The sequence below is a fragment of the Petaurus breviceps genome, unplaced genomic scaffold (assembly GCF_028583685.1).
Source record: "Petaurus breviceps papuanus isolate PSGF00001 unplaced genomic scaffold, PetGlider_PUasm1.0 110, whole genome shotgun sequence".
NCBI lineage: Eukaryota > Metazoa > Chordata > Mammalia > Diprotodontia > Petauridae > Petaurus > Petaurus breviceps.
In genome coordinates this window covers 612278-633592 of record NW_027185597.1, presented here as the reverse complement: position 1 = coordinate 633592, position 21315 = coordinate 612278, and the positions used below count along the sequence as shown (strand labels likewise).

Sequence of the window (21315 nt, the reverse complement as noted above, 5' to 3'; positions counted from 1 at the left end):
TTTATTTTGCCTTTTATTTAGTTATCTTTTGAAAATTGTATAAAAAAAGAATGCAAGGCATTGACTCTGGAGCTAAAAATCATATTAATGACTAGCAACCTGCACAGGAAGCCAGAATTTACATCTTCTATTACATGTAAAAGGGTTGTCTTCAGGGGAACTGAGCAATCTCCCTTCTGTTCCATAGCTCTGTTCTCATTTTGGTCTGTGTTTGTGTGTGTGTGTGTTTTTTTTTTTGGTGAGAAGGGGTTATTCAGATCAGAAAATGGAAATGCTAATTTTAGAATCATATGAAAGTTTTTTAGGAAAGAATCACACAGGTCTTGACAATGAAACATTTCAGTGCATATCAAGTAAAATGCATTCTCTGTCATTTGCTGATTATAGGATCACAGTTCCTAGAGCTGAATGAGACATGGGCAAACATCTAGTCCTATACCTTTATTTTAATGCTGAGAAGACAGAATACCAGATACAGTTCAGGTGATTTGACTATAGCTATACAGATAGTGGCAAAGTCAGGATTACAAACCAGGTCTTGTGATTCCATTGTTGTTCCTTCTTAATAAATAATAATCAAGTGAAGAAGGGCATCTGCACAGTAACTTACTCTGTTTTGGGCACTAGAAAATTATTACAGAATATACTTGATGGTTGTTATATGGTGTGTTTTATCAAGGATTTCTTGAGGACTAAAGGCACAAATACTGTACAACTTAAAGTTGTAATTTTCAAAAGTTTGTCTTATTATTTTTGTTATTAAAATAGTGCTTTTGTGAACTCTGGGCCACACTGCAATTATTTAAAACACTATTGTAAACAAATATAATTATAGTCACTCCTGAATATTTGAGCATTTAAGTTGTGTGACTTCAAGCATTCAGGCGATTTTATTAGTAACTTAATTTCCCCTTTAACTTGTGGCAACCTTATACCTTATACTAAAATGAGAAATGTGATGGGCACAAGTTTTTGCAGTAGCTTTTCTTGTACATCCGTTTTTAAAGAGTTTCTCATGCATTCATTCCATGTTTTCATTGTTAGCCTTTAAAAGTCAAGTTTTATGTTGCAATTATGCCTCCAAAGTGTAGTGCAAGTCTTTAGGGTTCTAACCTGAGGACAAGACCTTTTATTTTATTTTATCCCCTTCCTGGAGGTAAAAACTCCATAGATGTTGCGCATTGCCCAGGTTTTCAAACTTTTTCAATGTATTGATCTGTTCTGCTTATTTTTTTCTTCTCTTTCTTTTATTGTGTTGCCTTAAAAAATGTTATTTTTCATATGATATGGTTCTCTGAGAGGGAGAGGAGGAGACTCCTGGGAAAAAAAGCTATGATGATGTGAAAAACAGAAGATATCGATAAAAACTTGTTTTTGGGGGAAAAAAAATCAGAGAAGATGTCCATAGGCTACCCTGTACTTCCAAAGGTTTCCAGGATACAAACAAGGTTTAAGAAGCCCTGACCTATCAGAAAACTTCCAGAACATTGGATGGAGCTGCTATAGAGGATTTATGGTGAGGCAGGGACAAAAATTGCACAGGAGGGGAAGGTGAGAGTTGAGTTATGTAGGAGGTGGTTGAGTTATATTCTGTGTTAGTGGAGAGTCAGCATTCCACATCAATAAAATCACAAATCCGTTGAAATCTTAAAAACTCATATTTATACATTATTTTTATGGTTTATGAAGTCCTTTCCTTTTTGTAGTTGAGTGAAGCTTTTAGTGCAGTTATTGTTGTTATTTTGCAGATGAGGTAACTAAGGCTCAGAGAATTTAAGTGACTAAATCATAGCCTTCCATCTAATAGATGATGATGTGAATGTAGATCTCAGACCAGATCCTACGGTCTTTGCACAGGTTATATTTATAATAATGAACAAAATGGGAAAGTAAACTAAATTTCAAACTTATATCATTTAACACATCACCCAAAAAATCAGCTTGAAGTGATTCCTAATTTTCACTAACTGACTAGATATATTATCTTAGGGGTATGAAAACAACTGAAAAGATTTGATGGAGTGACCACTTGAGGCATTTTGTAGAAAGGATGAAGTAAAGAGAGCATGTTTTTGAATTTGTTGAAACATGTAATCCTCCCCCATCCTAAAATTCTCCACAAGTCTCCATTTTGAAACATATAATATACCAGCAGAAATACAATATTTGACAAATTTGTAAATTATTGGTTTAAACACATACACTAATAAGAAAAAAAAGGGGGGGAACAGTAGTTCTGCATCCCATTCAGAAAGACTGAATACTTAACTTCTGGTAAAGATACATCCATGTTGGGGAATAGATTGTCTCAGGAGCAGGTAGATGACAGTATTTGTGCATTGGATGGAAGCTTTTAAAGATAACCCACTTAAGTTGTTGTTTTTCCTTGATGCAAAATAATTCACTAGTCTGCAAAGTGAAGAATTATAGCAGAATGCTAAGGAATTAGATAAACCTCATAATAAACCAGAAGAGTTAACAGTGGCTGTGATCCAGAATTTTGATAAGAGACCTCAAAGGATGACAAGGACATTTGATTTTCAAGGTCTTGGATATTCTCTTTTACACCATCTTTTCCGGTACAGAAAAAAAGGATGAAAGAAGAAAAAGGAAAGCTGAAGATTACTTATTTTTTGTTATTTGTTATTTTTGTTCAGTGCTTACAGTCGCATCAGATAGTCCAGGTGAAACAAGCCATTAGGGATGGGAATAAAGTTCAAAATAAGCAAAACGAACATTTTTATGAGAATTTCAGTACTATTTGAATTGGACATTCCCACCTCAGTTTATTCCAAGATAGAGTTGCCTTGGTGCTGTTTGTGGTTTCAGAAAATGGAGATATTATAGAGGACTCTACCGGCATTACTGTTGTAAAACATGTTTTTAAAATTAAACAATAATTCTTTCTTGTACAACCTAGTACTGACTAGCTGTTTGATTGAATTCATCAGGCATTTGTATCATTTTCATCCTTATAGAGACAGCTTTAGAATACAAAGTACTGTTAATTATATTAGATCAAAACTCAGAGCAAATTGTAAGGGCTTATATCAGTGACAAAAAATAGTTTCAAGTGAGTTATACTTCCTTTCCACCTTGAGAAGCACAGCAATTGCCTACAGTCTCAACTTAAAAGTTAAGTAAAGAACCAGCCATAATTGATTTATTTACAAGAACCATCTTTCTTTCAGCTTCTTACCTGAGTACATCAGTGGAGATTTTGATTCCATTAGACCTGAAGTTAAAGAGTACTACAAAGTCAAGGTAAATTGGAAACTTTTTTTCTTTTAAAGAGCTATCTTGGTATGGAATACTTTTTTCCTCTGTCTTATTATTTTTTTTTTTGGAGGGGGGTCTGTTTCCCTCTGATAATTAGTTGGGAAATGATATATTTCACTTTGGAGAAAGATAGCCCTTAATACAATTTTTAATTGTCTTCCTGTGTCCCTATTCATCCATGATTTCTTGTTTGTGTATTTATTTCATCACCTAATTTATAAAGCCTATGGAATGATTGATCTGGCCAATTTTTTGTTTGATTTTCTCAGTTTTATGCCTTGCTTCATGTTTGTGATTAGAAAACCGTTGGACAGGGTTATTTCTATTGCAAATACTCTGAAAGGAACCTTAAATAATTTTGATGTGTTGGTGAAGAATTCCTTCTTGGAAAGGAAAACAGAATTGGTTATGTTTCTTCCCCAACACAGTCTTCTTTCCCTATTTTTGTTGAAGATTCCACTATTCTTCCATATACCTAAGTTTGTAACCTTGTTGTTCTGCATTCTTCCTGCTTCTTGACTCTACATATCCTGCCAAATTTTGCTATTTCTATCACCACCATGTCTCTGACATCTGATCTCTTCTCTTAGTTTGCACATCCATCAGTTTAGTTCAGGTCCTCATCTCCTCCTGCATAGATTGGTCTCTATACTTCAAATCTCTCCCCACTCCAGTCTATCTTCCACATAGCTGCCACTGTGATTTTCCATGAATATATAGGATGGTGTCCCACTCATGAAATTCCAATTACACTCCATTTCCTGGAAAATAAAATATAAATTCTTCTGTTTATAGCCTTCTCTTTCCTGCACATCCTCTCTCTTAGCTATGTTGTCAGCCACACTTCTTGCCAGTCTTATGCCTCTTCACCTCCCTCTCATAAAGCCAGTAGTTTCTGTCAAGGCACAGCTTAAGCATCGTCTTCTACACACAACTTTCCCTGATAACCCCAACTATTACCGTTCTCTTTCCCTGCATTCATTTTGTGTTGTTGTTCAGTTTTTTCATTTGTGTCCAATTCTTTATGACCCCATTTAAGGTTTTCTTGGTAAAGATAGTGGAATGGGTTTTCATTTCCTTTTCCACCTTGTTTTACAGATGAGTCAAACAGAGTTAAGTGACTTGCCTGGAGTCACACAGCTATTAAGTGTTTGAAGCCAGATTTGAACTCAGGAAGATGAGTCTTCCTGACTTCAGGTCCTGCGCTCCGTCTCCTGTGACACCTACCTGTGCCTTAACCTGTATATGCATGCACATATACATATGAAAGTTCATTTTTGTATCTATATTCTAAGTCCCTAGAGCAGTATTTAATAGGTGTTTATTTGTTAGTTGTTTTTAACAGCCATTAATTTTATATTTTGCTCCACTGGATCAAATGTCTTTGTTCATTATCAGGAAACAGTAAAAAAGAAACAGTGAATAAATGAAAATGCATTTATTAAGCACTTGCCAAATAAGGTGCTTAGTGCTGAGATTACATTTCAGATAGAGGAAGTATGACTTGGAGGGTAGAGCAGGACAGAAATTAACCAATCAGCAGCAGCTACAGGGTGGATATCAAGTGAATGGGATCTTGTATTCTGTAGCTACACCTTCAATGAATTACAAGATGATAAAGATGTTTGTTCACCGGAAAAGCTGCTTGTGAAAAAATGTCTTAATAAATCCTTTCCCTGAAGATGTCCTTGATTCTTGCATCCATAAGTCTCATAAAGATTTTGTGTTGATGGGAAATTATGCCTTTAGGTTGGTAACTGTTGATGTTCTCTCAGTTTCCCTTTCTAGATATCTTCCTTTAGTACCTTTACCCATTTCTGATATATTGTGAATTCATTCTTCAGTGTTCTTGTGGTTCTGTCATTGTTTACCACAGATCCCTTTGTAAACTAGCATGAATCTTTATTCTTTCTTTTGTACCCTTTCTATCTTGGCTAAAAGCATTATAAGTTTATAGCATGTAGTTAGATGGACAAGTTATAAAGCAAAAGAGAGAGAGAGGAAGAGAGAGAACTATATATGCATTATATATACACACATACATTATATATGTACATGTATATATAAACTGGGAGAGACAGAAAAACTGGACAAAAAAGCATTAAAGAGAATGACTTGAATTGTCTTTATGAAAATACAAAAATCTTTGAATGACCCCAAACTCCTATTGAAAAAAGGCCCGTTGGAAACGTTTTTGTTGTTGTATAACCAAGATAACCTAGATTACAGAAGAGTTGGGCCCTATTGGGTGTGAGCAAGGGACACAATGTAACCAATTAAGACTTTTGAACAGGAACATTAGTAAAAAATGTCATTAAGGAAATCTGTGATAGGAAGAGAAGATGGTGTGGTCATATGGTGAAGGCAAAAGATGACTTCAACCATTTATCAAAGAATGGCAGTTTACAACTGGAAACCTACCTTAGGAGTCATGTAATCCAATTTCTTCATTTTGTAGATGAGGAAACCAAGTATCAGCAAGGTTAAATGAGTTATCTTTAGGCCATCAGAATTCAACATATATAAAACAGAACTCAACTTTCCAACAAACTCTTTTCTATTTCCTGCTTTATTGCTACTCTTGAGGGAGCTACCATCTTCTCAGTCACCCAAATTTTCAGTCTCAATGGGACCTTGACTCCTCAGTTTCAATCACCTCTGCCCCTGTAATGTTAATGGGATATAAGATCTTCCCTGACCATTAATAGGCCTCACTTGGAGTCCATTAAGTGAAGCTTGCTTAGAGGAAAGCTTGCTTGTAGGAAGGCTTTCACACCTTTTTCTAATTTCTAATTAGGCACTGAGTCAGGAGGGTTGTGATGCCTTCTGGCACTGAGAAGTGTATATATATTCTGAGTTGGTGTTTTGCTTTGGGGGTGCACTTATGAGAAGGATCTTGTGATTCCCTGGTAGAGATTCTTAGTGGCCAAATGTTCAGAGCTCCCTGACTGCTCAAAAGTAAAGGCTCTCTCAATCCAGAGAAGTATGTAAAGTATATAGTTGATTCATGCAATCAGAGTCCTGTCTTTTGGTCTTTATTTCTCTGCTTGTATTTTCTGTTTGTATTTTCTCTGAAGTTCAGGGTGCTGACTTTTCCCCTGAATTAGTGAATATAATTAAAAAGGATTGTTGACCCCTCAACCAGCTATATTTCCTAGTAAAGGAGATCTAAGAACCTGTGCTAGCAGTCATTCTGGGTATGCCAGTATGGTTGCCACTACAGCCCCACATAACCAATCTTTTCCCAACTTTTATAGTTTTATTTTCATAACATTTCTTGTATTTATTTCACTCTTTGCACTTGTACAAATAGCAATCATTGTAGTTCAGTCCCACATCGCCTCTAACCTAGAATAATTATTATACCTGCCTCTGAGTTCTACCCATTTCAATACCAGATTGAATGGTTACCTCTTAATGTTTTGACCCTACTACCTGATGAACTACAGTGACTCCCTATGAACTCCAGGATCAAATAGAAAGGCCCCTCTTTAGCATTAAAAACCCCTCACAACCTATCCCCTTCCTAATCTTTTTGCTCATTTTATATTTTACTTTGCCCTCCACACAACTGGTCCACTTGCCTTTCCTCAGACAAACAGTCCATCTCCAGTCTCTGTGGCTGTGAATTGGTTGACCCCATGCCTTAAATACTTTCCCTCTCCACCCTTATCTTTTAACTTCCCTGACCTCCTTCAAGACTCACTTTGAGTTTTGACCTTCTTCAGGAGGCCTTTCCCTTCTGCTTTGAGATTCCCCCCCCTCCCTCCATTCTCTATATTTAGTTATTTATACTTTGTCTCTCCTATTACAATGGGAGTTTCTTGAGACCAGGGACTGCATGCTCCTTTATATCGCCATTCCTTAGCCCCTTATCTGGTAAATAATGGATGTTTAATAAAATAGTGAGCTCTTAATAAATGTGCTCCGCCCGGACTAGTCCCCTTTTCCTCATTCCCCATCCTCATTGCTATCTAGTCAACATGACACCCTTCTTATGAGCTTCAGATTCTTTGATAGGAATTCAGGTAGAATTGTGAGTTGAATTTGTCACCCACACTCTTCTGTTATCATCCTGATAAATAAGTTTGAGTGATTGACTGTTCACACTCACCCAAGTAGTAATTTACAGAGATTGGATTTGAACTCGGGACTTCTGAATCCACATCTAGCATTATTTTTCCTATGCCTACCCTGTCTTCCTGCCTGCCCTGTTTTTCTCTTACTTCTCATGGATTGGTGCTACCTAAGCCACATTTCATCTTGAACATTTTATGTATTCGTTTCCTAAATGGTTTAGAGCAAAAATTGCCTTTTTTCTAGGGATTGTGATCCTTGATTATAGAGTTTAGAGTTTAATATTCATATGAACCTGAGACCCCAGAGTATCTCTTCACTGGGACTGGAAAGTAATCATTAGTCACAATTCCCTGAAGAGCTCATTTCATCCATGATGCTTTGCACAATTCCCCTTGATCCCTGGCCTCAGTGTTATTCTGTCCGTGGCAGCAAGAAATATAAGGAATGCATAAAAGAGTATTTCTGCATTTAGCATTCAATGTTTCCCTGGTGTCATAGTCATCATTTTGGCTTCACCTCACCTCTGTGTCTCTGAAAATGCATTTCTTCTTTTCACTGTGCATAGAACTGGTTATAGTGATCTTGCTCTGTTCAAAAGCAATATGAATCATGGAATCCAGTAAAGTCTTATTGTTTCCTTAGAGTGGTGGAAAGGGGGATGGATAAAGGAGAAATATGATTAAGGTTGGAAGAAGATACAGGAAAGAAAAGAAAGGATGGTTGTTTGTTTTTAAATGGAATAGAAGGGAAAAGAGTGCATTTGGGAAACCAGAGGAACTGTTGTTGGGAAGGCTTGATTGCTGTGATGTGGCAGTTCTGGGGATAGCTGTGAAGCCTGTTCTACATCTAGTCCATCTGCTAACCAGCTGATCTGGCTTTCCATCAGCAGAGGAAGAGTGTTCCCCTGTCAGTGTTTGATATTCATGCTCAATTACATTAACATTGGCATGTTCCTACTCATTCCCCACAGTCTCACTTCTCATTAACTCTATACCTCAGCCTCCTTTGGATGGAAGGCCCTCAGCTTTGCTTACGAGGCAAAGTTTTACAAACACACAGTTATTAATCATACATTCACAATGAGAGAAAATAGCAGAAGGTGGGGATGGGGCAGGCAGCAACTGGGAAGAAAGTTGAAGATCTTTTTTAGACTTGACTCATCTGTCCCCTCTTCTAAATGGTTTGAGCAACCCCTATGTGCTAAGGAGGGAGCAAAGCAGAGCAGTGGTTAAACCATTTTATATTCATATATCAAATGGAACAAAAGAAAAAGATTGCCATTTATATTGACATTTAAAAAAAATGTCCAGGCTAGCTCCTATCACTTCTGTCATGTTCATTCTTTTCTAAAATACTTAAAAAAACTAAATAAAACCGTTAAGTACTGACCTAAACAACATAGCACAGTATTTCATAAAAACATGTGTAATCTGTTTATCTTAATTTGATTTATAATGGTGATTGTTTATGGAGGGCAAAAGCTAGGTTTTGGACACAGATAATCTGTGATATTCTGCACACCATGGGTATTTAGTAGGTTTTATTATTCCTAATAATAACAGTGATTATGATGGTAATTACAACCCCATGCACCATTACACCTAGTTCCCACAGGCCATTATCTTTGACCTAAGCTGACTAAGTACCCTTTTATACATGAGAGGGTAAACCATCCCCCTTTCAAACAGATTTTCCCCCTGCTTCCACTATCCCTTTTTAAACTAGAGAGTACTGAGTAAAGCAGCCTATAAAGAACAGATGGGAAGAGGATAAGAGAATGAAGAGCCTAAGTATTTGGTGAAACCAAAGTTCTGTTCATTCAGACTGAGCATTATTTTATTTTGAGTTAAGAGCTACTTATTTACATTAATAATAATGATGATGATAAAGAAGAAGAGGAGAGGGGAGGCCAGGTAGCACAGTGAGTAAGAGCACCGGCCCCAGAGTTGGGATGACCTGGGATCGAATGTGGGCTCAGACACTTAGCACCCACCCAGAAACACCTGGCCGTGTAACCTTGAGCAAGTTACTTAACCCCAATTGCTTAAAAAAAAAAAAAGAAGAAGAGAAGAAGGAAATGTCATATAGGTTAAAGGTGACTTAGTTTCCTTATTGGGAGGAAAAATAAGAAGCATTTCTCTTATGCATTTAAAAAATTAAAGATAAGTTTTAAAAAGCTAATAAAGTTTTGCTCTAATATGGTCAGGGAATATATTCTCATAATTCTCAGAATAAAGTCCTGGCCTGTGAGAAGAAAGAAGAATAACAAGGCAAGGCTTTTTTGCAAAGTACCATTGAAAGAACCCTGGTTGTTGAAGGATCTGAGTTAATATCCTTTCTCTGCCATTTACTAACTGTGTCACCTTGTATATTGACATTTTAACCTTCTATTCCTCAGTTTCCTTCTGTTTATAAAGAGAGGGTTTAATTAGATCACCTTTTACTGGATGATCCCTTACAGTTCTAATATATGATCCTTTAAGGCTCAAACAAAATGTCACCTCAATGAAACCTTTCTTAATCTTCATATGTGACAATCATCTCTGCTTATATTTCCTATTGGTATGTTTCTGTATTCTCCCTCCCACCCCTTTTTGATATAGGCTATCTTTTATCATTGGTATATGTCTCCTTGAGATCAGGATTTTTTTTTGTCTGTATTCCCAGTACCTAGTGTAGTTACTGAAAGAAAACAGAATTCCATCAGGAAGGAGTTATTGCAGCTTAACTGATAAGAGAGGCCGTGATTACCTCTTAGGGGAAATTTCCTGAAGGCTCTAGGGACACAGGCTGGGAATTAAGGACATATTGAGAAGCTGGGTTTCTCCATATCTACCTTCATTCTCTCTCTCCATAGATCTCTCTCTGAAGAGAGTCCACAATCTTGTGTCTTCTCTTGAAGTAGGAGTACAGAACATATCCTCTCTGAAGCTCTCATGCCATTTCCATTCCTCATACACTCACTCACACAGTATTGATTCATCATTTCTCTTTACCAATGTGGAACGGAATTTATGTAAAGGCTTGTAAATAGGGTTGTTATTTTTTGCTTTTTACTAATAGAACAAATGTATGAAGGACATTATGTGCTTTATAAACCAATAAGTACTTATTGAACACCTGTTATGTACATAACCTGGTAAGGGAAGATCTAAGACCTGAATGAGACCATACCAGTATTCTGGACAAAGATTGTTCTTTCCATAGGGAGCTTATACTCTGCAAAGGGGGATATAAAACAATAAGAGGAAAATTGCTAAAATGGATGTTACTAAGCATGTATACAATAGTAATTCTGAGAAATATTTGATCATTGTGGAATGAATAGTCAGAGAAAAATTTGTGGAGAAAGGAGAGCATGAGCTGAATTACATTAAGTGGATGATAGCACTAACTTATTATTATGGAGGTGAAATGGGTTTTATGTATAGAGGATACAGAGACAGAGCAGTGGTAATGTTACATTTTGAGGAGTACTGGGGCATAAGGTTAAGATCATGGGATCCTAGCAATCATATATCCCACATAAGTGTGAGGACGAATTATGGAGGACCTTGAATAATCAAATAAATGACCACTGCAGAAATCATCTCATTTTCTAATGTCGAAACATTTGAAAGTGCTTAGGACTCTGGCAAGAAAGTAAAATGGGGAATTTGACCTTAATGCCATAGGCAATGAGGAATCAAATTATTTTCTTCAGAAACTTAATAAAATAGCTTTTAAGAAGATTAGCCTTACAGCATCATGAGAGACGGACTAGCAGATGTTTCCAGTGCTTTGATATAAGACCATTGATTTTAAAAGAATTTGTTTAACTTTTTTGATTCAGTAGCATTTGCCTCTTTTGGATACTGTGAAATTAAATATTGAATTCAAGAGAACAGACCAGTAGGCCATCTAACTACTAAATGCATTCAAAAAGAGGCTTTTATATACTTCTTCAGGATAAATGCTCATAATACTTCTCCAGTCTATATGGACATAGAATGTATGTTGAATCTTTCCAGTTTCCTTGGAATATAATACTAACAAGTTGTCAGACTGAAATTTTCCCACCTGGGTAACTACACCAGGGTACTCTTTATTTTTTGCTTCTCTGGGACACATATTTAGTAGGTGTTACCGTATTACCTCTAGAAGCCATCACAGTTTCTTTTTGGGGGAGGAGGAAGTAAGGCATCATTAAAGTACTCAGGAAATGCCATGAATTTCCAGTGCTAAGCTGGAGTAGAATAAGTATTTCATGCAATGACAGATGAGAAGAAACAGAAATAATAGGTTACCAGTTGCATGCCAGTAGGACTGTTCTTGTGCTTTAGCATATTTTCTACCCCCACGTTTCTTTATCATGATGATTTAACATTTACTAAATGTTAGTCCCTGTTGTTCATACTCCTACAGAAAGAACATAAGGCATAAGTAGGTACAAACAGTCCCTACCTTGTGGCCTCCAGTTTTATACAGCTATTTTAATTTTACGTGGAACACTAAACTCTTATTTCAAATGCTTTCTAAAGTGGCATAAGGTCAGGGGATCATAGAGTCATAAACTCATAGTTTAGTGGCTTGAAAGGGATCTTAAAGTTCACATAGTAGAACCACCTGATTTTACAGATGTGGAAACTGAGATTCAGAGTGCTCTAAGTTCTTTTCCCAAGGTCACATGGATAGTAAGTAGGAGGGCTGGAATTCAAACCCGAATATCAGAATCCAAATCCAACACTTTTTTCCTCATTGCACCCTCATCGAATTATTGGATTTAAAACTAAAAGGATCCTTAAGAGATTTATCTTTGTTCCACATTCTTATTGTTTAAAGGAGAGAGGAAAAAAACTTCATTTCCAGAGTGATTGGATGACTTGTCCACTAACTGTTCTTTTTGTTAATGACAGTCCTTTACATTTATATATCACTATATAATTTGGAAATGTACTTTCAAATATATTCTCTTACTTGATGCTCAGAACCTTGGTAGCCAAGGCACCATGTTACAGTTGATGTAATTGAGATCTAGGGAGATTAAGAAACTTGCCCCAAAGTACATAGATGATTCATGGTAGAGATGGAAGTTGAACTCAGGGATCTGGATCTCCCAGTTTTGAGCCCTTTAACTGCAACATGCTGCTTCAGTACAAATGGAGGTACCATAACCTATTAAACTATCAAAAGAGGCATTATGGTATGTATGCTGGTAATAGATGATTTGAGTTCAAGTTGTGCTTTAGATGCTGCTGCCACTATGGACTTGTGTAAGTCATTTAACTTCAACTTATGCATATGTAAAATTCTAGAGGTATATTATTTGGCCTGCAAGGAAACTCTTAAGTCTATAATACTAGTTCACTTGACTTTATGCCCAAGGGGGAAAATCAGCGTATTTTGAATGAATGAATACTGGAGTCTTCTATGGCTGTTTTCAAACAGAGGAAGCTATTGTCTCTATAGACATGACACACTTCATTGGACCATAGTTGAAAGGGGCATAGGCTGGTTATCTGGTCAGATATGTACCTGTATAAGAATTCTGTCTAGTGCATCCCATGGTAGGGGTCAATTTCTGCTTGAAGTGCTCTGACAATAGAAATGCATTATTTTCAGCTTTTTCAGTATTGTTTAAGAAGTCCTACTGTAGATGTTTATTATTTTATCAAAAGATTTGGGTTTAAGTTTCAGTCATTTACTTTGCTAACTGTATGACCTTGGGAAGTCATGGCAATGTTTTCTTATCTGTAAAGTGGGATAGAAAGGGTAATTTAGATCTGATATGTCAAATAAATAGGTCACTGGCTGCATGTGGCCTACAACACTACCCCATATGGGTGTGTATTAGTAACTACAACAGAAATTTCTGTCTCAAGATTTTGGGATCCGTATTGGCATTGAAGCTGCATTTTTATGACAGAAGAAACAATTGGTTATGTGTATCTCTCATTATGTGGTATATTTGCATAAAGCTAAAAGGCATTTTTAAAAAGAGCTTATGATATCCCTTGAGATGAATTTTGTATTCAAGTTTCTTGGCAAACCTTTTTTTTTTTTTCTTCATGAGTTGCTTCATTTTCTTTTTACATATCTATATTGTAAAGCAGATTACATTGAAGGATGCTCAATTACCTTGGATATGTGTGACATTCCAGACTGTTAGTGATTCATAGCTGTCAATAGTTATGAATTAGCATTTCAGAAACTTTCCTAAGTGACTGTGGGAACATTTTTCTTTTGTTTGAAGTTTCTACAGACTGTGGAGAAATGAGTTTTAGATCTAGACCTGGGGAAACTATGTTACTGTGCTTAAAATACCAGAGTGTGTTCCCCAAAGGGAGCTGTCAAAAAATTCAAAAGTAGCTGTAACTCAATGAAAAAGAAAAAAAATAGCTATTAGGACTTTTTGGATTTTTAATGGATTTTAATCCATTTTTTAAAAATCTGGTTAGGTATTAGTAGAAATAAAACTGTTTAGTTACACGAAATTTCATCCATGGACACAAACTGAGGCTTAAATAAGTTTAGCTTCAGACAGATACTTGACGATTCTAAGCTTTTAACAAAAGATATTTTTGTCATTGCATGTGGCAATAATTTGTATTTTTATAAGGACTGAAAGTACTAATTACTCTGAAATTGCAGTCAATTAATACTTCCATTCATTATTCTTAACAATGGAAAAACGTATCTTTGATGAGTAGAATGTTTTATTGTTTACAAAGTGCTTCTTAAGAGTAGATCTTTGGGATAGAGTTATACATTAGATATTGTTGCCTTTGGCTCATTTAACTGATGGTTCCAAAATTGGGTTTAAAAAAAAAATCAGCTTTCAGAAATTCAGGCTGGGGAAAGCTTGGCTAATAAACAGTTCCTGTTTAAAAATATCAAGAATTTAAAAGAACAAATCTATTTTTTTAAAGGGATTTTTGTGGACTACCCACTCTTAGTGAGTCCAAGTGCTCCTGGTATTTCTTCTGTGTTCTACTCTGTTCAGACAACATCCTAAATACTGTCTTCAGTTTCTGAGTAAATGGCATTCATATTTTAGGAATAATATTATTGTGCATGTAGAGGAGGGCAAATGTCAACAGGAATGTTATATGAGAATCACTTAAAAGAACTTCTTTGGACATAGGAAGAGAAGATTTCATGGGACATGATGGCTGTTTTTATTTATGATAGAATAGAAAGAACACAGGCTTTGGAATCCTGGGATATGGATTTAAAATTTCCTCTGATGTTAACTTTCTGTGGAACCTTAGGGAAATCACTTAAAACTATGTGGATTTCAGTGTTCTCATCTGCAAAATGATGGGATTGGACTAGATGGACCCTGATGTCCCATTCACCTTTGAATCTATGAGGCTATAATTTGAAGGGCTGTCATATGGAAGAGGATTCAAACTTACTTTTTATCATATTATCTGTTTGGTTTTATGGTTTTGACATGAAGAGCAGGGACAAGCCTTTAGTTTTGCATGGAGATCCATTACTTCCTGCTTCAGGAAACTCCTTCTTGTCCCTTTCTCCTTCCTTCCTCTCATGATTATCCCTCTTTGTGCATCTCAGAGTTTTATTCTTTGTAGCTACTTTGATCATAAAAACAGTACTTTTTTAATCTTTTTTTTTTTTTTTGAGGGAGAAAGGCTGGGAAGTTGGTGTTAAGTGACTTGCCCAAAGTCACACCTCTAGTAAGTGTTAAGTGTTGGAAATAGACTCCAGGGCCGGTGTTCTACTCACTGGGCCACCTAGCTGACCCTACAGAGTACTTCTTCCCCCTCCCCAGTTATCATCATTATTATTGTTTTTATATTTTGGCATTCTTTTCCTTTTAATTTTTGAGTTCCAAAGAAAAATAAAGTGAGAAAATTATACTTCATTTTCTACTCAGAGTTCATCAATTCTCTTTCTGTGGGTAGATAACATATTTTTCTTACTGTGACTTCTTTGGAATTTTCTTTCAAAGCTGGTTATCATTATTGTTTTACTATTATTGTGCACAATAATCTCCCAGTTCTTATCTATTCATTTTGCATCAATTAATACAGATGTTATGGATTTTTTTTTCTTAAACCACCCTCCTCATAATTTCTTATGGCACAGTAATACTGCCATCAAAATCATATGCCATAACATGTTCAGTCATTCCCCAGTTGATGAACATCCCTTCCATTTCCAATTATTTGCTACCCCCCCAAAGAGTTGATATTAATATTTTTGTCCATATACATGATTTTTCCTCTTCTGTGGTCTCCTTAGGATAAAGTCCTAGTAATAGCATTTCTGGGTTAAAGAATGTACCCGTTTTATAATCCTTTGGGAATAGTTCCAAATTCTTCTGCAGAATCATTGGACCAGTTCACCATGCCATCAGTAGTTTATTAGTCTACCTGTTTTCCCTCATCCCCTTTAGCATTTGTCATTTCTAATAGGTATGAGGTGGTACCTCGGATTTTTTTTTTCATTTGCATTTTTCTAATCAATAGTTATCATATCTGTCTTTGACCATTTATCAGTTGGGGAATGACTCTTTGATAATTTCTTAAAATAAGATTTCTGGGCTCTTTTAATTTTTTTGCTTTTTGGAGGGCAGTTGGGGTTAAGTGACTTGCCCAAAGTCATACGACTAGTAAGTGTGTCAAGTGTCTGGGGCCGGATCTGAACTCAGGTCCTCCCTGACTCCAGGGCCGGTGCTCTATTCATTGTGCCACCTAGCTGCCCCACGAGACTCTTTTTTTAATCATTGCTTTCAGGTAGTCCAATAATTCTTAAATTGTCTCCACTTGATCTGTTTTCCAGGCCAGTTGTTTTTTCTGATGACATATTTGACATTTTCTTCTATTATTTTCCTCTTGACTTTTCTATCATTGTTTCATGATGACTCATGGAGTCATTCGCTTCCCCCTACCCAATTTGAATTTTGAAGTAATTATTTTCATCAGTGAGCTTTTCCATGTGATCTATCCTGTTTTTTAAGGACTTTATTTCTCAGTGAATTTTTGTGTTTCTTTTAGAATTTGACCAATCCTGTTTTTATGGTATTATTATTATTATTATTATTATTTTAGTATTTTTATGCCTCTTTTACCAAGGTGCTTAATTCTCTTTTCATAAATTTCTTACATCACTCTTATTTCTTTCCCCATTTTTTCTCTACCATCCTTGTCTCTTTCTTTAATACTTCCAGGAATTCTTGTTGTGCTTGGGACCAATTTGCATTTTTCTTTGACATTGTGCTTGTAGCTATTGTCACATTCTTGTCTTTTTTTGGAGTTATGTCTTGGTCTTCCCTGCTACCATAATAGCTTTTTATGGTCATGTTTTTTTGGTTGTTGTTGTTTGCTCATTTTTCCAGCCTCCCCCCTTTTTTTTTTTTTTTTTTTTTTTTTTTTGGAGTTAGAACTTTATGATAAAGTTGGGCTCTGCTCACCTGTCCCAAGATTCTTGTTTCCAAGGTGGTGTGACCCAGGAACAGGTGTTGTCATGCTTTCCTGGTCTGTGCTCTTATCCTTTCCTAGGAACGGCTTGCAATTATAAGTGCTAGCACTCCTTTCTGCTTTGAAACTGTGGCCAGATCCCTTGCTCCCTTGTGAAAGACCACAGGTACTCTTCCCAGTCCTGGAACTGTGACCCAGAACTGCATATGGAAAACAGAATTTTCCTTCAGCACCAGTTGTTACTTAGTGCCAGCTGAGGGGCCCCTACAATTTGTTTCTGACCAGTTGTCTGACCCCTTTACTGTCTCTGGGTTGAGAGCTCCAAAAGTTGCTTCTGTTGGTTCCACTACTATCAAGTCACTTCCAAGGTCCATGGCTGGTGCTTGTGTCAAGCTCTGGGCTTCCTCCCAGAAGGTTTTACAGTTCTCTCTTGCTGATCTCTTAAATTGTCTTAGGCTGGAAAAATGTCCCATTCTGAACAAGTTATTTGTTTTTCTTGTCTTACTTTTCCCCTTAAACATCTATTTCAAAACCTCTTCACTTTAACAAAAAGACATTTGGCTCCCTTTAAGGGCAGTTGTGAATCTATTGAAACTCTCTAACTTTTCCCTCCTTTCTCTTCCCTCAACCTTTCTCCCCAACCCCCACCTTATTGTGTCTTGTTGCGTGAAAAAAATTCTTATAAGAAATGGGGAAATGAATATTACACTAGAATAAATGTCCCTTTATGTTTTAGATGGTATTGGGAATTCCTCAAAGATAAAATGCATCTTTTCATTTTTTTAATAGACTATAAAAAGGGCAACTGATTCTTTTGAATCCAGTTTAATCTTTTGACATTCTTTTTTGAAGAAGTTATTACTCACAGTCATACTTGTGAAGTTAACATGCATAAAAAAGGAGAATCAATTAAATACAAAGATTCAACAAAACAAAGTATATTTTATCCAGGGACAGCTCTATCTGAGAGGAAAATTGGGAGGAAAAGTCATTATGTGATTAAACTCTTCAGGGGAACAGATAATGTTAATATTCAGAAAGAGCAACATAATAAATATGTTAGATCTGAATTGATTTTATTTATCCTTTCCTCCTGTAGCAAATTTGAGGGAAAGAATTGACCTAATTTTAGATCATTAATTTTGATTCTTGTGATCATAGCATTTCACACTTAACAGTGTATGCTGTGCTGATCTTCCAAAGCATAGTTTACAATAACAGAGTTGGGTTCAGTTCAACTAAACATATATTTATTGAGAGCCTACTGTCCTTATGGGACTGGGAAATAGCACAGCCTTGAATTTAAGATGATATTTAATTACACAATGATTTCTATCATATCAAACAGATTAGTTAGCTTCAGGAATGAATGAGAGAAGTAAATATTTCATTATTACCAAGAGTGTGTACTCTAGATATTTTTTGAACCAACATAGTCCCAATAATTGCTTGGAAATCCATATGGATATTGTAAGAGGGAATCTGAGGCCTCAAGGCCACAGGGAGCCCTCTAGGTCCTCAAGTATGACCCTTTGAATCCAAACTTCATAGAGCAAATCCCCTTAATAAAATAATTTGTACCTATCTCTTGCCTTCATTTACTATTTCCCTTCTTATTCTTACTTCCCTAACACATTTCCCTATCCCCATAAAGAATTGGAATGCTTCTACCAGTAATCTGTTTTATTATTTTACTGAGGTCAGTATAAAATTGAAAATATTTTTATGTATTTCATTCTCTTACCCAATTATGAGAAGTTTTTTTCTAAGTGGTACCATCTGCTTTCATCCAGCATTAAAACACTAATTCTCTCAGTTAAGAACTTGTTCAAGATCAGTATATACTTTTGATTGAATCAAAGTATCTAGCCTTCTGTGATTAATTGGCAGCCTTATACTTTTTAAATTTATTTAAATATCTACTTGGTATCATTACAAGTCTTGTTATAAAGTGAGGAATTTCAGAAACTTATAGAAAATTATAGAAGATAAATAAATTTGGGGGCTGGAGAAGCCATCTCAGTATCCTTTAAAATGTACTATTGATTCATCATTCATTCAGTCATTCATTCATTAATGCATTCATTCATGTATTCATGTATTCATTCATTCATTCATTCATTCTACCCATAGGTAATAAGCACATCAGATAAAATTAACCCTGCTAAAATTCACCCTGTGGAGTGAAGTATAAGCATAAATGAAGGAACATTTTTAAAGTACTTTAGCCAGAGAAAAGACTCCTCCCCCCAGTTTTTTTTTACTCCTTATCTTTCTTCCCTCTCCTTTCCTTTTACTGAGGATATTAAAATAAAATGAAAAGGCAACTTCCTCCAACTGGTTTGTAAAACTCTGCACATGCCAAACCAATGGCGCTGCCCCAGTATTCTGTGGGATCAAAATATCTAGGTCGTGGAGATTTTGCTACAGCTTTTGCAACAGCAGTTAATGGGGACCTTAGTTTGGAAATTTCTACATAGTCAACAGACAGTTGATCACATCATCATTTTATATTACAGATGAATTTCACCTTGGTCCATGATTAATGTCACCCTATTATCCTGGACCAACTGCTTCTGTACCCCAAGACAGATCTTGCTCCATTCTGTAAGAAACATAAATGAAGCCATAACTTCTGAAGCCCAAACTACTTGATTGAGCAGCCTGTGATGAGATGTATGACTTTGGGCAAGTCTCTTCATCTCTATGATCTTCAGTTTTCTGATCATTAGGAGTGCTTTTTAATTTTGTTGTTTGTTTCAGTCCTGTCTGACTCTTCATGATCCCATCTGAAGTTTTCTCGGCAAAGATAACATTCCTTCTCCATCACATTTTACAGAAGACAAAATGGAGGCAAACAGCATTCCTTTAGTGACTTTTCCAAGGTCACGCAGCTAGTAAGCTTATAAGACCAGATTTGAACTCCAGAAGCTTGAATCTTCCCCACTTCAGGCCTAGGGCTCTATGTACTGTGTACTATGTTGCATAGCTGACTGTGCTTTTTAATAGGTCATCTCTCAGGTCCTATAGAGCTCCAATATTCCATGATTTTAAGAAATATGAAATCAAGGGCTTGAGAGACATGGCAAATGGGTCTTTTTCTACCTAACCTGAAGTAAATTAGTGATCTAGAACAATTTATGATTAGTGTGTGTGTGGGGGGAATAGGTACTGTTTCTATTCTTTTCAGTATTCTTCTTAATTTATGTGTCTTATTTGAATATGGTGGTTGTTTATAAAGATTCTCAATTATCTTAATTGAATGGTATATTTGTTATAGAAACAGCGTAACTGAATATAAAAGTATATTCTTTTTTATTCATTTAACCATGTCTGTGGGGAAAATAATGTCATATTACAATGCAGTAACCATGGAACCAAATGTTGCTTCTTTATTACCTTGGAGTAATGTTTAAAAAGTTTGAGAGACATAGTTTCTGGGCAATTCATCAGTTTTTAAATAATGTTAGCATATTATTAATAAAAGGGATGTTCATTTGGCCAGCTCTTTCAGACCAAAGTTGTGATGGGCTCACAGTTTATATGCATTTGGAATAGTGGGTATACCTCAGAGTGGTAATCGGCTCTGATTGGTTTACAATTAGTGACAGAGCATGAATATTATTATGAGAGGTAGACCTATCTTAATGAGGGGATCAAGTCATTTATTTCCAAATCACTCCAGCCCCTGGGAAATCTAGACAAAAGATACATATATATATATATCCCCAACCTAAGCCTGAGTAGAACACTAGGAGCCTGAATTTCCCCTTAGATTAAATTCATTTTAAGGTTGGGTACCTAGATTGAGGATGATGCTAGTCCCATTTACCATTATCTGTCAAGTCCTTTGAAGGCTGAGACTTGAAATGAGGACTTTAGAAAATGGAGGAAAACTGGATCTCCTGAAATCATTTGTTATTAATAATCATTTCTCTCACTAGGCCCTAGTTTAATCATTTTTAAAGTGAGATGATTGAATAAAAGGTTACTGTCAGTGAGAACTCAGTTGAAATTCTACCTCTAACACTTACTAACTATATGATCATGAATCATAAATACTACTACTACCAATAGCAGTATTATAAATAATATCTAGCATTTATATAGTGCTTTAAGATTTTCAAAATTCTTTGAAAATTTTATTTCATTTGATCTTCATAACAATCTTGAGAGATAGGTGTTATTCTCCCTATTTTATGTATGAGGAAACTGAGGCAGACATAGGTTAAATGGTTATTCAGGTAAGTGTCTGAGACAGGATTTAAAGTATATTGACTTCAGTCTAGCTCTCTCTACACTGTGCCACCTGTCTACAAGTTACTTAATATCTATTTTTTAAATTTGTAAAATGAGGATAATAATACCTCTAGTATGTGAGTTACAGAGCTGTTTTGAGGTGCGGTATCTTCTAATTCATATGATTTGACTCACAAATTTTTAGGTGCAATGTAAATATCTGTTATCAGTTATTATCTCTAAGTCCCATTCTGGTTCCAAATCCTTATGATACCGTGAATCAAATGATAAG

At 35.9% G+C, this 21315-nt stretch overlaps 1 protein-coding gene across 5 annotated transcripts in view; it reads left to right on the top strand.

The window, feature by feature from the left end:
* LOC138155734 (thiamine pyrophosphokinase 1-like) overlaps positions 1–21315 on the top strand; it is a 479265-nt gene that overhangs the window by 229700 nt on the left and 228250 nt on the right. For all 5 annotated transcript variants that reach the window (XM_069081026.1, XM_069081104.1, XM_069080982.1 and 2 more), the window contains one exon: positions 3192–3264. In XM_069081026.1, the coding sequence (XP_068937127.1) occupies positions 3192–3264 (73 nt within the window). The remainder of the gene's footprint in view (positions 1–3191; positions 3265–21315) is intronic.